Source organism: Cervus elaphus, chromosome 13 (genome assembly GCF_910594005.1).
Source record: "Cervus elaphus chromosome 13, mCerEla1.1, whole genome shotgun sequence".
Classification (NCBI taxonomy): domain Eukaryota; kingdom Metazoa; phylum Chordata; class Mammalia; order Artiodactyla; family Cervidae; genus Cervus; species Cervus elaphus.
The window spans coordinates 60135286-60160916 of record NC_057827.1 but is presented as its reverse complement, the minus strand read 5'-3'; the positions used below and the strand labels follow the sequence as shown (position 1 = coordinate 60160916).

At 37.7% G+C, this 25631-nt stretch overlaps 1 protein-coding gene across 5 annotated transcripts in view; it reads right to left on the bottom strand.

Annotated features, from left to right (window-relative positions):
• UNC79 (unc-79 homolog, NALCN channel complex subunit) overlaps positions 1-25631 on the bottom strand; it is a 267633-nt gene that overhangs the window by 177286 nt on the left and 64716 nt on the right. For all 5 annotated transcript variants that reach the window (XM_043922505.1, XM_043922506.1, XM_043922507.1 and 2 more), the window contains 3 exons: positions 20922-21014; positions 11914-11969; positions 11113-11242 (listed from right to left, as the gene is read on the bottom strand). In XM_043922505.1, the coding sequence (XP_043778440.1) occupies positions 11113-11242; positions 11914-11969; positions 20922-21014 (279 nt within the window). The remainder of the gene's footprint in view (positions 1-11112; positions 11243-11913; positions 11970-20921; positions 21015-25631) is intronic.

The window sequence follows — 25631 nt, the reverse complement described above, 5'->3', positions numbered from 1 at the left end:
ATCCTGACAAAACCGGGTCCACTGGAGAAGGGAATACCAAGCCACTTCAGTATTCTTGCTTTGAGAACCCCAGGAACAGTATGAAAAGGAAAAAAACGGTTACATGGAGACTAAACAATCGGGCTACTCAAAAACCAATGAGTCAAAAATGAAATCAAAGAGGAAATTAAAAAATGCCTGAGGAAAACAACAATGAAAACTGAAATACATGAAATAGATGGCATACAACAAAAGAATATATATATGTAAAACTGAATCACTTTATTGCACAGCAAAAATTAAAGAAAGACTAGAGATCTCTTCAAGAAAATTAGACATACCAAGGGAACATTTACTGCAAAGATGGGCTCAATAAAGGACAGAAATGGCCAGGATCTAACAGAAGCAGAAGATATTAAGAAGAGGTGGCAAAAATACACAGAAGAACTGTACAAAAAAGATCTTCATGACCCAGATAATCATGATGGTGTGATCACTCACCTAGAGCCAGACATCCTGGAATGTGAAGTCAAGTGGGCCTTAGGAAGTATCACTACGAACAAAGCTAGTGGAGGCGATGGAATTCCAGTTGAGCTATTTCAAATCCTGAAAGATGATGTTGTGAAAGTGCTGCACTCAATACGCCAGCAAATTTGGAAAACTCAGCAGTGGCCACAGAACTGGAAAAGGTCAGTTTTCATTCCAATCCCAAGGAAAGGCAATCCCAAAGAATGCTCAAACTACTGCACAATTGCACTCATCTTACATGCTAGTAAAGTGATGCTTAAAATTCTCCAAGCCACGCTTCGGCAGTAAGTGAACTGTGAACTTCGAGATGTTCAAGCTGGTTTTAGAAAAGGCAGAGAAACCAGAGATCAAATTGCCAACATCTGCTGGATCACTGAAAAAGCAAGAGAGTTTCAGAAAAACATCTATTTCTGCTTTACTGACTATGCTAAAGCCTTTGACTGTGTGGATCACAACAAACTGTGGAAAATTCTGAAAGAGATGGGAATACCAGACCACCTGACCTGCCTCTTGAGAAATCTGTATGCAGGTCAGGAAGCAACAGTTAGAACAGGACATGAACAACAGACTGGTTCCAAATAGGAAAAGGAGTACATCAAGGCTGTATATTGTCACCCTGCTTATTTAACTTATATGCAGAGTACATCATGAGAAATGCTGGGCTGGAGGAAACAAAAGCTGGAATCAAGATTGCCGGGAGAAGTATCAATAACCTCATACATGCAGATGACACCACCCTTATGGCAGAAAGTGAAGAAGTACTAAAGAGCCTCTTGATGAAAGTGAAAGAGGAGAGTGAAAAAGTTGGCTTAAAGCTCAACATTCAGAAAACTAAGATCATGGCATCCAGTCCCATCACTTTATGGGAAGTAGATGGGAAAACAGGGGGCACAGTGGCTGACTTTATTTTTTTGGGCTCCAAAATCACTGCAGATGGTGATTGCAGCCATGAAATTAAAAGACGCTTACTCCTTGGAAGGAAAGTAATGACCAACCTAGACAGCATATTAAAAAGCAGAGACATTACTTTGCCAACAAAGGTCCATCTAGTCAAGGCTACAGTTTTTCCAGTGGTCATGTATGAGAGCTGGACTATAAAGAAAGCTGAGCGCAGAAGAATTGCTGCTTCTGAACTGTGGTGTTGGAGAAGACTCTTGAGAGTCCCTTGGACTGCGAGGAGATCCAACCAGTCCATCCTAAAGGAGATCAGTCCTGGGTGTTCATTGGAAGGACTGATGTTGAAGCTGAAACTCCAATACTTTGGCCACCTGATGTGAAGAGCTGACTTATTTGAAAAGACTCTCATGCTGGGAAAGATTGAGGGCAGGAGGAGAAGGGGACGACAGAGGGTAAGATGGTTGGATGGCATCACTGACTCAATGGACATGGGTTTGGGCGGACTCTGAGAGCTGGTGATGGACACGGAGGCCTTGCATGCTGCGGTTCATGGGATCGCAAAGAGTTGGACACGACTTAGCAACTGAACTGAACTGAATGTGCCTTTATCAAAAAAACAAGAAAAATCCTGAATAAACAATCTAAACTACCACCTAAAAAAATTAAAAGAAGGACAAACAAAGCCTAAAGTAAGCAGAAGAAAGGAAATAATAAAGATCATAGAGGAAATAAATAAGAGATTTTTTAAAAATAGAAAAAAATCAAAGAGCTAGTTATTTGCAAGTATAAACAAAATCAAAAAACCCTCTGGCCAAGCTCACCAAGAAGAAAAGAAAGAGGACTCAAATAAACAAAATAAGAAATGAAAGAGGAGAAATAACAACCAATACCACAGAAGTACAGAAAAGAAAAAAATCAAGAAAACACTACGTAGACTTTTATGCCAAAAACAAAGACAACCCAGATGAAATGGACAAGTTTTTAGAAACATACAGCCTGCCAAAACTGAATCAAGAAGAAATATAATTTGAATAAACTGACCACTAGAAATAAAACAGAATCTATAATTAAAAAAAGAAAAAACTCCCCTCAAACAAAAGTCCAGGACGAGGTGGCTTCACTGGGGAATTCTATCAAACATACAAAGAACTAACTATGCGTATCCTTCTCAAACTCTCACAAGACTGAAGAGGAGGGAACACTCCCAAAGTCACTCTATGAAGCCACCATCACCTCTGATACCAAAACCAAGGACACTACAAAAAAAGAAAATTATAGGCCAATATCTTTGATGAATATAGATGCAAAAATACTCAACAAAATATTAGCAAACTGAACACAAGAACACATAAAAAGATCATACACCATTATCAAGTTGGATTCATTCCAGGATCTCAAGGGTGGTTCAGCACTTGGAAAGCAATCAATGGGATACATCACACTGACAAAAGAAAAACAGCGCAAGATTATCTCAATAGATGCAGAAACTGCATTTGATAAAATTCAACTTCATTCATGATAAAACCTGTTCCCAAAGTGATTATAGAGGAAACATATCTCAACATAATAAAAGTCACTTATGACAAATCCACAGCCATAATACTCATTGGTAAAAAGCTAAAAGACTTCTCCCTAAATTCTAGAACAAGACAAGGATGCTCTCTCTCATCACTTTTATTCAACATAGTATTTAAAGTTCTAGTCACAGCAATCAGACAAGAGAAAAGTAAAAGGTATCCAAATCAGAAGGGAAGAGGTAAAATTGTCTCATATGCATATGACATGATACTCTATAAAGAAAACCCTAAAAACTCCACACAAAAACTATTAGAATTGATAAATTCAGCAAGGTAGCAGGATACAAGATTATTATACAGAAATTTTTTTGCCTTTCTTTACATTAACAATGAACTATCAGAAGGAGAAAGTAAAAAAAAAAACCATTTAAATCACATTTTAAAAAATACCCAATACGTGTAAATCTATGGCTGATTCATATCAATGTATGACAAAACCCACTGAAAAAAAAAATAAATAAAGGAAATCAGTTCTGAAAAAAAAAAAAGAAAAAAAATAAATAAAAAATACCCAGGAATAAACCTAACCAAGCAGGTTTAAGATGTATACACTGAGACTATAAAACATTAATAAGGAAATTGAAGGTGATTTAAGGAAATGGAAAGATATCCCATGCTTCTGAATTGGAAAAATTAATACAGTTAAAATGGCCACATAACCCCAACAATTTACAGATTTAATGTGAACCCTATCAAATTACTTATAACTTTTTCACAGAACTAGAACAAATAATCCTAAAATTTATACAAAACCACAAAAGATCCAGAATTGCCAAAGTAATCCTGCTGAAAGAGAACAAAGCTGGAGGTATAACCCTTTCAGACTTCAGACAATACTACAAAGCAGCATTAATCAAAACAGCAAGGCTTTGGCACAATATACATACAGGTCACTGTAATGGAATACAGAGCCCAAAAATAAATGGTCAATGAACCTTCAATAAAGGAGGCAAGAATATATACCATGGAGAAAAGACAGTCTCTTCAAGTTGTGTTGGAAAAGCTGGACAGTCACATGTAAATCAATGAAGTTAGAACACTCTTACACCATACAAAATAATAAACTCAAAATGGCTTAAAGACTTAAATAAAGGATTTCCCTGGTGGTCCCACTAGGGACTAAGACTCCACGCTCCCAATGCAGGGAGGCCAGGTTTGATCCCTGGTCAGGGAACTAGATCAAACATGCTACAATGAAGAGTTCCTATGCTGCAACTAAGGATTTTGCATGCTGCAACTAATAAATCCTGTATGCTACAACTAAAAGATTTCACATACTGCAACTAAAGCCCAGTGTAGCCAAATAAATAAATAACTATTTCTTTAAAAGTTTTAAATATAAGACATAACACCATAAAACTCCTAGAAGAGAACATAGGCAAAATATTCTCTGACACAAATCATAGCAATATTTTCTTAGATTGTCTGCCAAGGCAAAAGAAAGAAAATAAATAAACAAACAGGACCTAATCAAATGCGCAAGTGTTTGCACAATAAAGGATGCCATAAACAAAATGAAAAGCAAATCTACAGAATGGGAGAAATTATTTGTAAATGAATCAACTGACAGGAGCTTAATTTGATTTAAAATCAATTCAAGTAGTAATTATATTACATATATGTAGACAAAGTGCTTCAATTAAAAGGCAAAGATCATGAAAATTGAGTTTAAAAAATAGAACTATATGCTACTTACAAGACACACATGAAATATAAAAATATTAAAAAGTTGAAAACAAAAGATTGGAAAATACCATGCATGCACTCTTGAAAGCTGGTGTAGATATATTAAAATAAAACAAAGTACATTTTAACAGACGAAAAGGCATTACTAGAATTAAAGACATGCGCTTCATAATGGTAAAAGTTTCAGTTCACCAGGAACACGTGTGTGTGTGCTCAGTCGTTTTAGTCGTGTCTGACTCTTTGTGACCCTATGGACTACAGCCCACCAGGCTCCCTTGCCCATGAGATTCTCCAGGCGAGAATACTAGAGTGGGTTGCTATACCCTCCTCCAGGAGATCTTCCCAACCCAGGGATCAAACTCCCATCTCCTGTGTCTCCTGCATTGCTGGCGATTTTTTTTACCACTGAGCCACCAGGGAAGCCCCACCAGGAAGATACTATATTCTAAATTTGTATGAATCTAATAATACAGCTCCCAAAGTTATACAGCAAATATTGACAACTACAAGGAGGAACATACAAATCCACAGTCATCATGGGAGAGTTTAACATTCTACTCTTGGTAACTGATGGAAGATATATACAAACATGCAATAAGGATATAGAACATTTGAACTATACAATAAAAAATTTTATTTAATTGACATACATAGAACACAGTATCAAACAATAGCTAAATACAAGTTCTTTTGAAATATACAGGAACATTTACAAAAATGACCATAAGCTTACCCTAAAGAAAGTGCTAAAATTGTCAAAGTAATGAAATAATACAAAGTATATTGTCTGACTATAGAGGAATCAAGCTATAAATCAACACAAAACTTCACTACAAAAATCTCCCTATGATTAGAAATTATCATCCTTCTAAATTACGCATGGGTCAAAGAAGAAACCTCAAAGAACTCAGAACTCAGCATAGCATAGGAGGTTTTAGCCAGTACAAAGCAAGAGACACGAAAGGCATAAGGATTGAAAAGGAGACATTAAACTGTCATCTCGTGTTTGTGCTAAGTCACTTGACTCATGTCCAATTCTTTGCAACCCTGTGGACCATAACCTGCCAGGCTCTCCTGTCCATGGGATTCCCCCGATAAGAATATTGGAGTGGGTTGTCATGCCTTTCTCAAGGGATCAAACCTGCGTCTCGCGCATTGGCAGCCAGGTTCTTTACCACTAGGGCCATCTGGAAAGCCCTAAATTGTTATCATTCAACAGTAATATAGCTTTACACATGAAAACTTTTTAATAAGTGCCTGCACTTATTAAAAAGTGTCTGCAAATATATTATAGTGCATTTATCAATAAGGCTGAATATAAGATCAGTATACCCTAGTGGCTCAGACAGTAAAGAATCTGTCTGCAGTGCAGGAGACTCAGGTTTGATCCCTGGGTTGGGAAGATGCCCTGGAGAAGGAAACGGCAACCCACTCCAGTATTCTTGCCTGGGAAATCCCATGGACAGAGGAGCCTGGCCGGCTACAGTCCATGGGGTAGCAAAGAGTCAGACACGACTGAGCGACTAACACTTTCGTTTTCATACTAGAATTAATTGCAAATCTATATATTAGCAAAAAGAGTTAGAAAATGTGATTTCTAAAAGATTTATCATTGATAATAATATCAAAAGATAAATAAATACCTAGGGACATACTACATGAGTCATAGGCAAGACATCTACACAAAAACTAGAAAACAGCATTGATGGAAACTAAAGAAAGCCTAACTAATTAAAGAAAGATATTGTTTTGGTTTCGAAGATTCAATACTACAAAGGTGCCAGTTCCCCAAATTGATCTGGATTCAAGGCAATTATCAATCAAAATCCTAGTTGCTTAAGTATGTGTTTGTGTATGTTTAACTTAACAAACTCTTCAACTTAGCAAATAGCTACTTGAAAGAAGAAGGAAAACAGGAAGAGAAGAAGGAAGAAGAGGAAAGCAGGGGGAGACAAGGAAGAGATCCACAATTATGAGGTAGAAAGATTTGCACTAAAGGATATAAAATTTTATTATTATCTATTAAAACTGGATAGATTCATACCCTCTGATCCAGTACTTCCACTCTAGGCATATATAACAGAATTGTATGCATGTGTATACTCAAAAGATATGTGGAAGAATGTTCACAGCAGCATTATTTATAAGAGCCAAAATGTGGGAACAACCCAAATATCCATCAATAGGAAAATAGATACATAAACTGTGGTACATACATTTGGTAAAATATGTATATAGAAAAAAATAAACAAAGTGCAGTTATGCTCAACCCATGAACAAATCACACATACACATGTGTGCGCACAAATGATGTGTGCACATTCCATTTATATAAAGTTCAAAAATTGGCAAAAATAACCTCTGATGTTGGAAACAAGGCCAGTGGTTAACTGTGGGACAGAAGGAAAGGCAATCATCGTAGTAAACATGGTGGGAGATGTGCCATATATACTTAAAATTTGTATTACTTCATATGTGTATAACGCACCAATAAAACGGTTTAAAGCATTTTAAGTTATGTAGAGATAAAATCAATACAATAAAATAAATAAGAACTCAATGAGGAGGAAGTTATGACATTAAAGGATTGGTAGGCTTTCTTGTATTTTAAACTTATATACAACTCAAAAATCCAACTGTACTAAGGTAGAATTATATATTTGGTAGGCTAGGCCAAAGTCTAACCTCGTACACTATCTTAAGTTAGTAGTACTATCTCTATCTACTCTTGCCACAATCTCAGTCTTAGAAAGTATTTGTGCCACATTTTTGTCCTGTAATTCAAATGGAAACTACACAACTGGTGCTCATCTTTGCTAACAAAGGCTAAATTATGTACTAGTTGGCATATTGTAGCAAGAAAATTGCTAAATGATTTCTTTCTCCCCAGAGAAGCAGAGCTTTATAGAACAATATAATGGCTATTTCATTGCCAAGAAACCTGTAATTTTTGCATCTTTAGGACTTGTATTTAAAGACCAAAATAATCGGGGTAATTTTTTGTTTATGATAAATACTAATAAACTCAAAAGAAGCAAACATTGTAGATTACCAAATCCTCACTATTTGATCTTCTTCGTATGAGCTGTAATATTCCCACATTACTATCCTTTAAAAGCAATCAATACATTAAATATAAACATATGCATAGTTAAAATTAGTTACAATGATTAAATTTAGGTGGCTGTATGTGTGCTCATAGTGTTAGTCTTTAAACTTTTCTGTTTTTGAAAAATGTCATAATGAAAGGGGAGAGGTAACTTTGTATAATTATATACAATATAATCTATTTTATTTTAAAAGGTACATCACAAAAGTGGAGGGTAATAAACCAAAATGCTAACAATGGTCATTTCTTGGTAATATTTTTTCTCTCTTTCATATTTCAATAATTTTTCTAAAAACAAATTTTTCTTTTACAAAAAAATAAAATTTACATCTTAAAAAGGAAGCAAATCACTGGGAAGACATACAGTGTTGCTGGTGCCTTAAAAAGCATTTCATCTTTGGGTCCATAAAATTCCATCTCCACACAATTTTTATTATGGAGAATATTTAAGGTTGTAAAACCATCTAAATACAGATGATACTCTTTAGTGCATATTTCATTGCAGGAAGAATTGCGGAAAATTTCCAGTGCTCCAGCTAAAGTCTAATTACAGAACTGAACTGAAGAGAAAAATGTAGGTTTTTAATTAAGATGATCTAGGATCAAACTCAAGCTGTGCTCTTTTATTATTTGTGTGTTTAGTAATGTTACTTAAACTCTGTCCCACTCTTGATCTGTAACATTAAAATAAGAAAATATACCTCCCAAGATATTTGTGAGAATAAATTGAAAAAACTGTCTGTAAAACTAAATATGGTGCTTGGTCCACAAATTCTGTCCAGTTAAGAGCAGGCTAAAATATTAAATGAGATACTTAGCAGCTAGACCAACGTCTGACAAACAGCCAGTGCTGGATAAATTGTAATACACAGAACAGAATGATTAAACTTTTTCCATGATCTTCTGTTTCCTGTACAGAATGCCATGCGCCACTATCACGGGAGTTCCAAGACAGCTACTTCCCGGGATGGAGGGTGGCAGGTAGCAGGCACATAATGACACATGGCAAGAATGGAAATGTGTGGGGGTATGAATACAAGAATGGATTGAAGAATGAATGCCTGTAGACGGAAACATCTTGTTCAGATACACCAAGAAAAGATGAAAGAGTCTCTTTGGTCTCAGTAAGCATAGGCTGAGCTATTCCGGGGAGACAGCTTTGGCTGGCCCTTCCAAAAGGGTGTGGTTATGGGGTAAATGGAATTGGTGGTCACTTTGTGGGCTTCTCAGATGCTCAGAACAGGCAAATCTCATCATGTGGTTTCTCCATTTAAAACTTGTCCATGGTTCCACTTTGCTGCTAGGATAAAACCCAAACTCCTTCACAGGCCCTGTCAGGCTTTCTGCTTCTCTCCCAGCTAGTCTCCTCCTGTCCCTCCACTACCTGGCTGCATAAGATTTTTTCCAGTTCCTAAATACAACTGTGCTATTTTTGGTCTCCAAGTCTGAATCCATGAAGTTCCTTCTGCTTCAAACTCACATCTTACCCATTCATGATTCACTCCGCTTATGACTCTATCTATTGTGCGCATAACTTTCAGGTATCAGCTTACATGTCACACACTCCAGAACCTTCCTTGACAATTTAACCTTCTCCAAATTAACCCACCACTGGGGTGAGGTCAGAGGCCCTTCCTGTGTGTTCCCACAGCTCTCTGTATTTGCTCTGGTGGCTTAGATGATGAAGAATCCGCCTGCAATGTGGGAGACCTGGGTTTGATCCCTGGGTTGGGAAGATCCCCTGGAGGAGGACGTGGCAACCCACTGCAGTATTCCTTCCTGGAGAATCACCATGGGCAGAGAAGCTCGGCGGGCTACAGTCCATAGGGTCACAAAGAGTCGGACACGACTGAGCGACTGAGCGCCGCAAGGCACTGTGCTTCTTACACTGAAAGATGGTTTCCTGGTCTTTCCACCACAACTGGAATGCCCAGGCCAATGTTTCAGCCTGTTTTTTTAAATCACTGTACCACCAGTGCCTAGAATAATGTCTGGTTAGTAGTAGATGTCCCATAAATATTTGTGGAATAAATGAATGAATTTCCGTATCTAAACTGCATTAAGCTCCATGAGGTCTGGTTTTGTGTCAATTCTTCTATTGTCAATAAAAAGTATAGTTCCTGCCACATGCTTTCTCTTTCATATAGTATTCTCAAATATTTATCAAATAAATCAGCTTCATTTGATACTGGTTACCTATTCATACATCATATAAATGCTTATTTCTGGGATACATTGATATATATATTGATTGTTGTCAAAGTTTTCAGTTGTTTCATCTTTTGTCTTATGAGTATTTCCAAATTCTTGCCTTTACACTCAAATTATCCACTTAGCAACACTTAAACATCCTCTACTGTTAATGATATAAAACATAAATAATACCAATTTCCATTTTTTTCAATTTCTTATTATCTACCTTCATCATTTCAGTTAATAACATTGTTATCACTAAGGCTAATATTTGTTCCAAGTATAGAATAAGTTCACCCAGGACCATCAATATCTCTAACACTTGGCTTTCATCAGAAACAAAAAACAGACATCTGTATTAAGTTAAATCCCCTTTGAACCACCTCAAATCACTTTCAGAAAGTTGAGTAATGCCAAGAAAGAAATACATTCTTAGAACATCAATATACAATACCACCATACCTTGAATAAAAGCTATGCCAAAATATTTACCTCTTACATTTTCATAAGAATATGTATACAATTAAGTGGGGTTGAGAGGGTAGTCAGGGGCATCAGAAATGTTATTAGCCATATATTGCTTCTTTGATTCTATAACATATAAACATTAGTGACACAGCAGCTAATTTATTTCATTTTTGCTAAATGTATGTCTTTGCAATAAACTCAGTGTTTACTTGCTTATTAATTATACCAGTATTCACCAGTGGTTGACTCTTCATGTCCAACTAGGCTTTCAGAGTCATTTAATTTTTATTTAGTGCCTGAATTTGTAATTCTGAAAGCACTCCAAGTCTTCTCACCAGAGCAGAATCAGCCGCTAGGGACCCTGCTAAATCTGAGCCAATCTGCAGCATTACTAACTGCTCACACCTTTATGGTGATCAGTGTGATTAGCAAGGGTAAAACCAGAGGCCCGTGTATAGCAAATGGGGCTGAAACTTAACGCAATTTGCTATGATGTCATAAAAGATTTGAAATTAATTTTAATTAATTTATTTTTATATCATCTAGTTTCAGAAAGGATTTATAACAATATCTAAGGGTACAGTAAATATAATCTAACAGTATTTAAAAAAATAAGTGAGCCAAATAAGGCACCGGAGAAATAAAATGGGGCACACAGGGCTCATCTTCTCTTACCTGTGTACTGCAAGCCCCGGTACTCGCTTATTGCCCCTGGAGGTTTTAAATTGGGCCAGTAATGGAACAGCATTTGCACAGCCGGAGGTTTCACTTGTGAGGGCCCATAGGCTATCACATACAAAAGATCCTAAAGGAAACAAGAAACATGTTTTCACCAACATCATCAAGTAAAAATAAAGGTAGCTCAGTCAATATTACCAAAGCAGTGAAAATTCTAGTGGAGGGATTGAGGTGGTTAATTTCCCAGGAACTTCATCATCTAAGTGGGCTTTGCAGATTAAATCACATTAGAATATTCCTTTTATTATTTTCATGGGTGTTGTAAATAAGCCAGCCCTGGTAGTGTTCAGATGTATACTATCTTTTAACAAATTCTTCTCTATTTAGAATAATGTGAAAGATGTTAGAACAGCATAAAGACAGTTTGCCAAACACTACATTTTTAAAAACATTTCCATAAAACATATTTCTTAATAATTCACATCTCCTATTTGAAAGAAGAGAGTTTCCCAAGCAACCTTTCAAATTAAATAAAACTGTCACATAGTACAGTATTTGCTAAATTCCACAAATGAGAGATATCCAATTAAAGCTTCTGTCAAGTCATTCTGTTCTAAGTCTCATTTCTCCTCTGAATGATAAATAATTAACCAGTAGGGAAAGAATAATTTCTACCACACCAAAATAATAAGACATCAATAAATTTGACCTAAACAATAGTTTTAATATGCAAACAACTTCTTCTCTATTATATAAATTCAGTTTGTGACTGTGAGTTTAACGTGGCCCCAAACTTACTTTCCAGACTTCTTGTTTATATTTCATGAGGCATTCCAATAATTGACAATGATACACTGAAAGGAAGAAAATATAATTGGTGTATCAGATGTAAACACCAGACAAAAGATCCTGTGTAATAAACTATATTAGTAGGACTCTTCACTCTAATCATTAAATTGGAAATTACTTATTTTCATGTATTCATATCTATCAAAAATCATATAAGCCTTTGATTTTAAAGTTTTATTTCAAGATCCTTGAAAAGTATTTTATTTATCTTATTAACATAGGAAATATTAAGAAAACTCCCTAGTAATCATACTTTTATAATATAAACTTATATTAATGTAATCAAGAACGACACAGAAAAAAAATTGCTTAATCATAGTAAAAGTTCACATTAATTGAGTGTTCATTTTGTGCCAGATACTGAGCTTAAGAGCTTTAAACATTACATATTTCATAACCACCATGTTGCGCCTAAAGAACTGAGGTTTGGTTTCCTATCTTGCCCAAGTTTGGATAGATAGCAAGGACAGACTGATGGATTAGAAAGGTCTTTTAGCACCAATTCATCTAGTTGAGGAATTCTTAAAAGCTATACAATGGCAAGCTTCTTTGACTTGCCTATGTTTACTTGTGGAAGAAAGATATTTTCACCCTAGTTAGATACATATTTGATATCTTCCCTAACCTATCTTGCAACCCTATCACAGCACTGAAGCTGGTCTCCCTTTAGTCACTGATGACCTCTGAGTCGTTTCGCTCCATGGAGACTTTTCAGTCTACCTGTCATTTGACCTTCATCAACATTCAGGACTGCTGAACACCCTCTTTCCTTGACTTTATGACCGATCCTCTCCTGTTACCTGTGGCAGGCAGTGCTGTTGCTACTCAACTGCTGTCAGCAACCCTTTCTTCCTTGTTCAGCTCCCAGTACACAGACTGCAAAGCAAGACAATTTACCAGATTCTGCTGCAGCTGCGAAGGCCACGTGACTTGGTGCTGACGAGCAAGACCTAAGGGAATCTGCTGGGGAGCTTCTGAGACTCATTTTTCCTCTTTGACAAAAGGAAAGAGCCACACCAGGAGACCTTTCTCTAATCATCCTGACTGATCCTATTTTTGATAAGATTTGATTGGATATATTTTTGAAACCCATTTTTTAGATATGGTTGTTTAAGAATATGAGCTTCCCGGGTGGCTTAATAGTAAAGAATCCTCCTGCAATGCAGGAGACATGGGTTTGATCCTTGAATCGGGAAGATCTCCTGGAGAAGGAAATGACAACCTACTGTAGTATTCTTGCCTGGAGAACTCCACAGAGAGAGGAGACTGGCGGGCTATAGTCCATGGGGTCGCAGAGAGTCAGCACAACTTAGAGACTGAGCACACACCCATGTAAGAATATAATAACCTCCACTGTGGCATATCTTGCAAACATGAGGAGAAATTCAAGAGAAATCCAAAGATGGCATCTCAGACCTCTGATACAGCTATCTCCAAGACTTCCTATTAAGTATACAACAAACATTTTTATAGCTTAAAGTCTATTAGTCAGCCAAACAGCTCTCTGTCTCTTTGGCAAGCTCCTCCTCTTCCATTGGGCCAGTATCTGCTGGAGTTCCTAAAGGTCTGATCATAAATAAAATCCACTTTTCATTCTATACTCTCTCATGAGCAATGTCACACTCATATACAGCAATGCCTCAGAAATACTACAAGTTCCATTACAGACCACACCATATACTGGGATAATGTGAATCATAAAAATTTTTTGGTTTCTTCAGGCATATAAAAGTTATGGTTGCACTATACTATAGTCTATTAAGGGTGCAATAGCATTATATCTTAAAAAAAAAAAAAGAACACACCTCAATTTAAAAATATTTCATTGCTAAAAAATGCTAACCATCATTTGACAATGCAGAGATGCTACAAAACTTCACTTCATAAAAAAACACAAGATCTGTGAAACATAGTAAAAGAAGGTATGACTGTACAACTTGACTTACCATCTATATACAACTCAGTGAATAGCACTGAACATGAGGGCTCAAAGTTCATTACTTCTAGTCCAGAATTCTGTACTGGGTTAAAGACTCATAATACAACTTCTTAATTACTATCACCTCTTTTTTTCCTGAAGGAAGCTAATTTATTTGCATTTTTGTGTTTTGCTGTTGTTCAGTTGCTCAGTCATGGCTGAATCATTGTAACCCCATGGACTGCAGCATGTCAGACTTTCTTGTCCTTCACTATATCCTGGAGTTTGCTCAAACTCATGTTCATTGACTCGGTGATGCCATCCAACCATATCATCCTCTGTTGCCCACTTCCCTTCCTGCCCTCCATCTTTCCCAGCATCAAGGTCTTTTCCAAGGAGTTGGCTCTTTGCATCAGGTGGCCAAAGTATTGGAGCTTCAACATCAGACCTTCCAATGGAATTCAGGGTTGATTTTCTTTAGGATTGCCTGGTTTGATATCCTTGCTATCCAAGGGACTCTCAAGAGTCTTCTCCAACACCACAGCTCAAAAGTATCAATTCTTTGGCACTCAGCCTTCTTTACAGTCCAACTCTCACATCTGGACATGACTACTGGAAAAATCATAGCTTTGACTAGATGGACCTTTGTCAACAAAGTGATATCTCTGCTTTTTAATATGCTGTCTAGGTTTGTCATAGCCTTTCTCCTCAGAACAAACATCTTTTAATTTCATGGCTGCAGTCACCATTCGCAGTGATTTTGGAGTCCAAGAAAATTAAACCTGTCACTGTTTCCATTTTTTTTTCCCATCTATTTTCCAAGAACTGAGGGGACTGGATGCAATGATCTTAGTTTTTTGAATGTTGAGTTTTAAGGCAGATTTTTCACTCTTCTCTCTCACCTTAATCAACTGGTTCTTCAGTTCCCCTTCACTTTCTTCCATAAGGATGGTGTCATCTGCATATCTGAGGTTATTGATGTTTCTCTCTGCAATCTTAATTCCAGATTCAGCTTCATCCAGTGCAATGTTTCATATGATGTACTCTGCACTCAATATGCGAGCAAGTTTGGAAAACTCAACAGCGGCCACAAGACTGGAAAAGGTCAGTTTTCGTTCCAATATCAAAGAAGGGCAATGCCAAAGAATATTCAAACTACCACACAATTGCACTCAATTCACATGCTAGCAAAGTAATGGCCAAAATCCTCCAAGCAAGATGTGAACCAAGAACTTCCAAATGTACAAGCTGGATTTAGAAAAGGCAGAGAAACCAGAGATCAAATTGCCAACATCCGTTGGATCATAGAAAAAGCAAAAGAGTTCCAGAAAAACATCTACTTCTGCTTCATTGACTATGCTAAAGCCTTTGACTGTGTGGATCACAACAAACTGTGGAAGATTCTTAACAAGACGGGAATACCAGACCACCTTATCTGCCTCCTGAGAAACCTGTATGCAGGTCAAGAAGCAACCGGTAGAACTGGACATGAAACAGACTGATTCCAAATTGGGAAAGGAGTACATCAAGGCTGTATATTGTCACCCTGCTTATTTAACTTCTATGCAGAGTACATCATCTGAAATGCCAGGCAGGATTAAGCACAAGCTGGAATCAAGAGTGCTGGGAGAAATATCAAGAACCTCAGATATGCAGATGACACCACCCTTAAGACAGAAAATGAAGAGGAACTAAAGAGCCTCTTGATGAAAGTGAAAGAAGAGAGTGGAAAAGCTGGCTTAAAACTCAACATTCAAAAAACCAAGATCATTAAAAAAAAAAAAACTAAGATCATGGCATCCAGTCCCATCACTTCATGGCAAATAGATGGGGAAACAATGAAAACAGTGACAGACTTGGGCTCCAAAACCACTGTAGATGGTGACTGCAGCCATGAAATTAAACTATTTTTAATGAATTTCATGAAATGAAATTTAAAGATGCAAGCTCTGAGAGCTGGTGATGGACAGGAAAGCCTGGTGTGCTGCAGTCCATGGGATCGCAAAGAGTCACAGTGACCGAGTGACTGAACTGAACTCCTTTGTCTTTTCTAAATCTAGCTTGTACATTTAGAAGTTCTCAGTTCACGTACTAGTGAAGCCTAGCCTTAAGGATTTTCAGCATTACCTTGCTGGTATGTGAAATGAGTGCAATTGTGCAGTAGTTTGAACATTCTTTGGCATTGGAATGAAAACTGACCTTTTCCAGCCCTGTGGCCACTACTGAGGTTTCCAAATTCACTGGCATATTGAGTGCAACACTTTAGCACCAGCATCTTTTAGGATTTGAAATAGCTCAGAAGGAATCCCATCACCTCCACTAGCTTTCTTCATAGTAATGCTTCCTAAGGCCCACTTGAATTCACACTCCAGGTTGTTTGGCTCTAGGTGAGTGATCATACCACTGTGGTTATCCAGGTCATTAAGATCTTTCTTGTACAATTCTTCTGTGTATTCTTGCCACCTCTCCTTAATCTCTTCTGCCTCTGTTAGGTCCATACCATTTCTGTCCTTTATTGTGCCCATTTGCATGAAATTTTCCCTTGGTATCTCTAATTTTCTTGAAGAGATCTCTAGTCTTTCCCATTCTATTGTTTTCCTCTATTTCTTTGCAATGTTCATTTAAGAAGGCTTTTTATCTCTCTTTGCTAGTCTTTGGAACTCTGCATTCAAATGGATATATCTTTCCTTGTCTCCTTTGCTTTTCACTTCTCTTCTGTTCTCAGCTATTTGTCAGGCCTCCTCAGACAACCAGTTTGCCTTTTTGCATTTCTTTTTCTTGGGGATGGTTTTGATCACCACCTCCTGTACAATGTCATGAACCTCCGTCCATAGTTCTTTTGCACTGTCTATCAGATCTAAACCCTTGAATCTATTTGTCACTTCCACTGTATAATCATCAGGGATTTGATTTAGGTCATACCTGAATGGTCTAGTGGTTTTCCCTACTTTCTTCAATTTAAGTCTGAATTTTGCAATAAGGAGTTCTTGATCTGAGCCACAGTCAGCTCTCAGTCTTGTTTTTGCTGACTGTATAGAGTTTCTCCATCTTCAGCTGCAAAGAATATAATCAATCTGATTTTGGTACTGACCATCTGGTGATGTACATGTCTAGAATTGTCTCTTGTTTTGTTGGAAGAGGGTTTTTGCTATGACCAATGCATTCTCTTTGTAAAACTCTGTTATCCCTTGCCCTGCTTCATTTTGTACTCCAAAGCAAACTTGCCTGTTATTCCAGATATCTCTTGACTTCTTTCTTTTGCATTCCAGTCCCCTATGATGAAAAGGACGTCTTTTTTTGGTGTTAGTTCTACAAAGTCTTGTAGGTCTTCAAAGTACCGTGCAACTTCAGCTTCTTCAGCAGTAGTGGTTGGGGCAAAGACTTCAATTACTGTGATACTGAATGGTTTTCCTTGGAAGTGAACTGAGATCATTCTGTAGTTTTTGAGATTGCACCCAAGTATTGCATTTCAGTCTCTTTTGTTGACAATGAGGGGTACTCCATTTCTTCTAAGGGATTCTTGCCCACAGTAGTAGATACAATAGCCATCTGAATTAAATTCGCCCATTCCTGTCCACTTTAGTTCACTGATATCTAAACTGTTGATGTTGACTCTTGCCATCTCCTGTTTAACCAATTCCAATTTTTTAGGACATAGAGAATTATCACTGAGGTTATGTGTAGGTTTCTCCCCCAGTGTTTTTGAGATATAGTTGACATACAACAAAGCATTAGTCCAAGGTATATCATCTTCTCTCAAATATTTTAAAGACACCTTGAACATAACATGTCCAAAATAGACCTCACGATCTTCCCTTAGAAGCCTGGTCTTTCTCTTCCAGTGTCTTCTTTCTCAGGGATATCCAATATGTCACCAAACCCTAACAATTTTTACTTCCTTTTTAGCTCTCAGGTGTATCCACTTTTCTTGGCCTCAATCAACCCTGACTTTTACATGTATAGACAAATGCAATGGCCTCCTCATGGGTCAATCTATATCCACTCTGGCTCCTTTTATTCCATTCTAAGCTGCAGCTGGGTGACACATATGTGCATGCATGCTCAGTCGTGTCTGACTCTGTGTGACCCTATGGACCGTAGCCCACCAGGCACCTCTGCCCATGGGACTCTCCAGACAAGAATACTGGAGTGGGTTGCCATTACCTCCTTCAGGGGATCTTCACAACCCAGGGATTTAACCCGCATCTCCTGCATTGGCAGGCAGATTCTTTATCACTGAGCCACCTGGGAAACCCCAGTGACACACACACGCAAACACGCAAAGTCTTTCAGTACCTCCCCATTAGACTTGGGATGAGCGCAGGACTCCCAGAGCCCACAGCATCCTGCGTGTTCTGACCTGTGGATGCCTACAGTCTCATCTCACACCAGGCGGCCCTCACTCTGAGCTCCAGCTACAGTGACCTGTCAGTCCCACCTGCGTGCAAGTTTCCCTTCTGACACATGAGATCCCTCTGCCTGGAAACCTCCCCTCCCTGATAGGCCTTGTTAGTGCTACTCATCCATCAGTCCTCAGAGCAAAGGTTATACTCCCAGAAAAGCTCTCCCTAATCTCTTCAAAAAAAGAAAAATCCCCTTTTATAGGGTCTCATCATGGCACAATGTACATGGTTCAAAGCACTTGTCACAGTGGAAACTGGACACCTGCTTGTGTAATGTGGGTTAATGTCTTCTCCCTCCACCATATGATAAACTTCAGGAAGAGAGAGGAGGGGCTGCACCTAGCAGATACTCAGTAACTGCTTGCTGACTTTATAAATGGTCCTCTAGATCGGGAACTGTGTGAAGCCACGACTGCATTCTCTGCTCTGGGGTACTTTCCCTTCCACGGTGTCTGCTCTTCTCCTTGTCTTTGCTACACAAACCTTGCTCAGAGGAGGCCACTGACTGTCCATGAACAGACCTAGCGAGTCCCTTTATTTAAACTGCCTCCTCTCCCAGAATGCCCCACTTACCCTGTCAATCAAAATTCTATCCGATTTAAGACCCATACTTTGATCAAGTGGCACAAAGCCTTTCCTGATCATTTCAACCCATACAGTTCTCTCCTCTGATGAATTAACAGTTTCCGTAGAATTTATTTGGTACTGTTTACATACTACTTTCCACTGTAAATTAATCATTTATGTGAATAAGCCTAATCTTCCCAATTAGACATAAGCTCCATGGCAAGCACCATGTCTTACATTTCAGGGTGGTTTTCACAGTGCTGAGCACAGAGCAATGTACACAGGAGTTATGCAATGAATTCCTGGTACCTGAGCAAGAACTTGGCTCTATCCCTGATACACAATCAGCTACAAGGATCAAGCCTCCACTGGCTGTCTCCCCCAATAAAAGTTCAAGGGATAATAATGTCCTACCCAGTTGGTCTCAGAGAGCCCCCTGGTGGACAACACCTCACTTCTTCCGTTTCCCCCATCACCAGATTAACTTGCTGTCCCACATGTCATTCTTAGTATAGAATAGCTGGCCAGACATGTCCCCCCATGAAGAGATGAAGACACAGATTTAGAAATAACAGAAGTAACACTATTTGATAGCAGTGGTTTCCCAATGAAACATTCAACTCCAAGAAGACAATGGCAGATTGTAGAGATCCACGTTTCAATTTACTGAGCAGTGTTCATGATGTGCCAAGTCACTATGCTGAGGAAGTACTTCACACAGACCTAAGCCATTAAATCCTCACAACAACATTTGCAGTTATTGCAGAAAGAACTGTTTCCATTTTCGAAATGAGAAAACTTAGTTTTAGGGAAGTTAAAGAACTTGCTCATAGTTAAGCTAACTGTCAATTTGTGCTAAGCTCAGATGTGAACTCACATACCCTTAACCTCATGATTAGAAGCACATGATTCTACCCAACCTGCTAAACCGCCTCGCACATGGAAATTAGGACCAAAGCCTGATGTAGAGAGTTTAGTTAACTAACTAGATTCACAGACACTTAGATAACTAACTAGAGACTTTAACGAACTAGATTCATTATATTCTAATAAATATAAATGATATTATGAGGATCCTTTAAACCAAAGAGAGATATGAGATATAACTTCCTCCAAATACATATTTTAATTAAACTCATATAATAATCATAAGGGATTTCATATTTGAAGGATGGTATTTCAGATTAAGAAACATTAAGATTTTGAAATGAAAAAAAAATTGGTTTCCTCATCCTGAGTTAAAAAACTCAATTATTACTCATTATGTAATTAAGTAGAAGGTCAAAAACAGGACCACCAAATTTGTCTACTTGCCCAAAGAAAATAAAAATTGAGATCATGTCTTAGCATGTGACTCCAATAGTCAGTCCCCTTTTAGGTTAGTTTCCCAAAGTTCATCTGCAGTGACACTGATAAATGGAAGTCAAAGAAAGTATACCTGATTAAATCTGTCTAACATTACTAGTAATCAAAGAAACACAAATCAAGATGAGATATTGTTTTTTATCTAGTCACCTCTATACAAATGTTATAGCACTCAATAACTGGGTACAGTGTACTTTCATACATAATTAGTGGGAATATTGAAAATTTTTTCAAGCCCTTCAACCCATTACTCCCTCCTTTATGAACTTACTCTAAGGAAACTGTCACAAATATAATAAAAGATTTATGTGCAAGGATATTCATGTGGTATTAGAGTAGCAAATTCATAAAATATTCACAGTGGTCATCTATAGTTGTTAGAATTGCAGGTGATTGTTTTTATTTTTATTATTTTATTTTTATTTCAATAATTGAATTATTTCTATATACTTATATTCAAGCCATTTCCAGTCAGTGTTCTAAAACGGTTCTCAAATATTCTAAAAATATCACTAGCCAATAAGATTACTACTAACAGCCAGAGGCAAGTAAAACTTATTTCAATTTTGAAATCTGTTTTCTAACACAACTCCAGTTGTCTGTTCACCAAAAGAAAATCTCCTAAGAATTTCTAGTTTGCCTATTTGATATCTTATTCAATTATAGGTCTTGGAATTAATAAATCCATCCAAATTTCCACTTACCTGGGTTGGATGTGTACTGCATTGCAATCATTAGCATGGATGATGCAGAGAGATTAACATGGGCAGGAACGCCTTCTCTCCTTGAGGAACCCACTGAAACCAAAATTATTTTGATTAGACACAATTTATACATATATTTGTATATGTATATTTATTTATATATTTTGCTGCTACTTTGCATAGGGCATGAGAGCTGAAAAGAAACTTGAAAAAAATCAATAGAAGTTTTGCATAAATAAAATCACAAAATTTGTCCTGGCATACAAACACTACCATAGTCTTTATCACAGGCATATTTAGTGAGAATCTTCAAGGAGCAGGAATAATGCCAGAATGTAATGTAATAGTTTTATCAGAATTTTACTTAGATGTGATCTTTGTTTCCAATATGTTTTTATCTAGGTAGAAAAGAAAGAAAAAACAAAATCCTCTGGGTATCCAAGTACAAGGCATGTTGAAGTTTATCCCAATAAGAAAGTAAAAATAAAAGGTTTTTTAACACGCCTTGAATGTATTAAGAGATGCAGATGAAAGAGTCTACTTATACTGCGCAGTATATTCACTTAGTAACAAACATAAATTTTAAATCATGCATAATAAAAAACAGTATATTAATTTAAAAATTATTTTCAACTCTCACTTATCATTAAACAATTTCATTCAAACCTTCACATGTAACTTCAGCAGCAGCAGCTTAATCGCCATGACAATCACTCTTTTACTTTTCCAAAGCTTACCATTTTCATATCCACCTGAGTTGTTTGAAATAAAGCACTTTTTGAATCTGTGAATAATGCTGCTGCTGGACATTTTATCCTGTCCCAGAGTAATTCAATCACAAGGTCAGCTGGATTTTTCAAAATTCATCTTATAGCAGTAAAATTGTGAATGCCATGCGATAACCACTTACATATTGCTTTTAAGACATCTTTAAGTGGCCTGTTTATGAAGACATCCAACACTGTTTCAAATCTCTCTTTTTTAATGAGTGTATCAGGTAACCTCTATAAGCATCCAGAATAGCTCTGATGGAGGTCATTCGAGGTAACATGTTGTCTCCAATGTACTGTATTATTCTAAACACAGTAACAGAGAGGGCCCACAACAGAGAAACTTTACAAGGACTCAAATAGAAAATAGAATTCCTTTTCTGGGATAATTGCAGAAATAGCAGAAACCTTGCCTTATAGTTGGGCTCCTGTGGCAAATTGTCAGGAAAGCACAAACAGAACAGTAGATAGTGAATAAACACCCTCATAAAGTCAACTCTCAATTTCCAACACATACTGCAGAAGACCACCAACACAGACAATAAGAAAAAAGCAGATAGCCCTAAAATCTGTCTTATTTTAAAACATTAAAGTGCAATGTGTAGGAATAATATCTCACCTATAGCCAAAAAGAATAAGGTAACATAATAAAATATATGTATAAAAGAAGTATTAAAGCACTAAAAGAGATTTATCATATAATGAAGACAAACAAATTTAACATGATTCTCTTTTATTTTATATTTAAAAAATGAGCACCACAATGGACACTGTGGCCATTACAATAGCTTTATAGAAATACACAAACAAGCAAAAATGGATCTATATTTAAGTCCCATTTACCTGAGTTGGTTTTTATTAATCACTTACTGCTGGGCTGCTGCTAACCCACCAAGCCAGTGATATTCAGGAACATAAATTAGCTTGGTTATACAATATAAATAAGTATTAATACTTATACAAAGATACGAAGATCAGTTCACTGCTCTTAGATGTTAAAGTTGATGAACTAAGTATGATTAATCAAGGAAAAAATATCTTTGGGCCAAATTAAGACTTTAGCCAAGGAGCTTGTTCAAATTGGGCTTCTTCCCTGCTCAGATGGTAAAGAATCTGCCTGCAATGAGGAGTAAGTAAGTAAGTAAGTAAGTGTTAGTCGCTCAGTCGTGCCCGACTCTTTGCGATCCCATGGACTGCAGATTTTCCAGGCAAGGATACTGGAGTGGGTTGCCATTTCCTTCTCCAGGGGATCTTCCCAACCCAGGGATCGAACCCTGGTCTCCTGCACTGCAGGCAGATTCTTTACTGACTGATCTACAAGTTCAGTTCAATGCAGGAGACTCAGGTTCAATCCCTGGGGGAAGATCCCCTGGAGGAGGGCATGACAACCCACTCCAGTATTCTCGCCCGGAGAATCCCATGGACAGAGGAGCCTGGAGGGCTACAGTCCATAGGGTCACAAAGAGTCAGACATGACTGAATGGCTGATACTAATACTTGTTCAAATGTGGCTTCAGGGGCCCCATATCTAGAGAGTCTAACTCACTTGGGAAGCAGGAAAGCTGCATTTAATAAAGACATCAAATGATTCTGACCAAGTGGACCTTGGAGCTACATTTGAGAAGTACTACTAGAGGGATGAGGATAAGAAAGGAAATACTTCCAGGGCAGTCCAGCGGTTAACACTCTGCCTTCCAATGCAGAGGATGCAGGTTTGTTCCTTGGTTGGGGAACTAAGATACCATATGTTGCAGTGTGCAGGCAAAATTTTTAAATAAATAAAACTTGGGAAAAAGAGAAAGGAAATATTTAATAAGGTGTCCAGATGTGGGAGGAATAATTGCACACCGTTGGGTTCTTTTGTTAAAGGGGAGAAAAGCAAAAGAAAGTGTAGCCTTCAACATAGGCGAGGAAAAATAATTATATGTATACTATATCCATCACCTTTGTATAAACTCATTTCAAACTTAAATTATAAGTGTTTCTTAAAAATGAAAACAACTATTAAGGGAGGCTGAGAATCACTGTGCCTGAAGGCACAGTGGGAGAGATGCCCAAATATCTCAGATGATTTAGGTGAAGTTCATTTGGAGAACAGTCCAAATGGCTTGGTGACTTTTGGATGTCCCTCCTAACCCCTACAAATCCATGCCCTCCCTCAAGAAAGGTCAACACCAAAGCCAAGAGTGTTCCCCTGACTCAAGCCCTCGGAAACAGACTCCAGCACTTCTTTAAACAGACTGTGCCTTGCGATTTCTTGGTCGTCTAATGAACTGAACAAAGTCACCACAATTCCAATTTAACAAACATGCAGAGGCACACATCATTTATTGAATCTTGTTAAAAAAGGCATGACAAAAACAGACATGCAGCTTGTTCTCATAAGAGTGTATAAGGTCAAAGCTACATACAATGGAAGGAACCAGAGAATTAATCAAAATAAGGAAATTTTACGTGCAATATTGTGCTCAGGAAATACAATTAAGTCTTAAGACCTATTTCTCTTAAGACCTGATCCTCTTAGCACTACCAAAACAATTATTACATCATCCCCTTCTTCTATGAACAACAATTTCTTAATCTATTCCTGCATTTTATAATTCCTAATACATTATCAGAAATAGCTCTTATATGATTCTCAGCCCCCCCCAAAAAAATATAGAAGAAAAGCCATTTTATAAAACAGAAATCAAATTTTGCACAAGAATACCAACCTAATTATTAGGACTATGGCCTAAGTCACTTGACTTCATAGCTAATGCTCTAGTCACTTACTCAGTCACACAGTATTTTTTCAGTATCTCCAACATATGAGGCATTATTCTAGACGCTGGGACACAGCTGTGTATAAGTCAGGCAAGTCTTTGTCTTTATGAAGCTGTAATGCTAGAATTGTGCTGTACAATATAGTAGCCACATGTGCTTAAATTTAAACTAATTAAAAGTAAAGTAGGCATAGTGGTAAGAATCTACCTGCCAACACAGCGGACATGGATTTGATCCCTGGTCCGGGAAGATTCCGCATGCCGTGAAGCAACTAAGCCCATGAGCCACAATAACTGAGCCTGTGCTCTGGCGTCCACGAGCCACAACTATGGGGCCCTTGCTCTGCAATAAGAGAAGCCACTGCAATGAGCAGCCAGCGCACCACTCTTTGCAACTAGAGAAGGCCCCCAGGTGGCAACAAAGATCCAACACAGCCACAAATAAAAAATAAATCTCAAAAAGGAAACTGAATTAAAAATTCAGTTCCTCTGTCTCATTAGATATATTTCAAGTGCTCAGTTCCCACATGTGGCTAATGGCTACTCTACTGAACAGCACAGAATTTTATATAACCTTTCCATGACTGCAGACAGTTCTGTTGCTATTCTAGAGGAACAGGAAACAAATTCCTGTGAAGAAATACAAAGCAGGGCAAGGAAATAGGTAGAAAATGATGGAAGGTCCTGTTTGAGCTTGAAGGTAAAGAAGGGCCTCTGGGAAGCCGTAAATACTGGAGCTGAGACTTGAAGGCAGTGAGGAAGCAAATCATGTGACCACGTGCAAGAAGGGCTTGTGAGACAGAGACAGAGGAAAAAAGCCTGGAGCAAAAGCAAAGCCTGGTGCCTTTATGAAACTGCAGCAAGGCCAATATGAACCCAGCAGAGTGAACGCCAGCAGAGGCAAGGGATGAAGTAGTAAGATAAGCTGGGCCACATAGCAAGGCAGAGGTGTTGAATTTGATTTGCAGGAGTGATGGGAAGCTACTAGTTGTTTTAAAGAAGAAAATGACATAATTTGATTTCCATGTTTGGAGGACAGCTCTGACTTTTTGGTGGAGAGCAGGCTCTGGAAGGGCTAAGAGTAGAGGCTGGGAGACCAGCTCAGAAGTTATTGGATGCTGTCTACCTTTTTAAGGGGTACAGGGAAGGGAATCACCTGGGAAGGAAAAAAACAT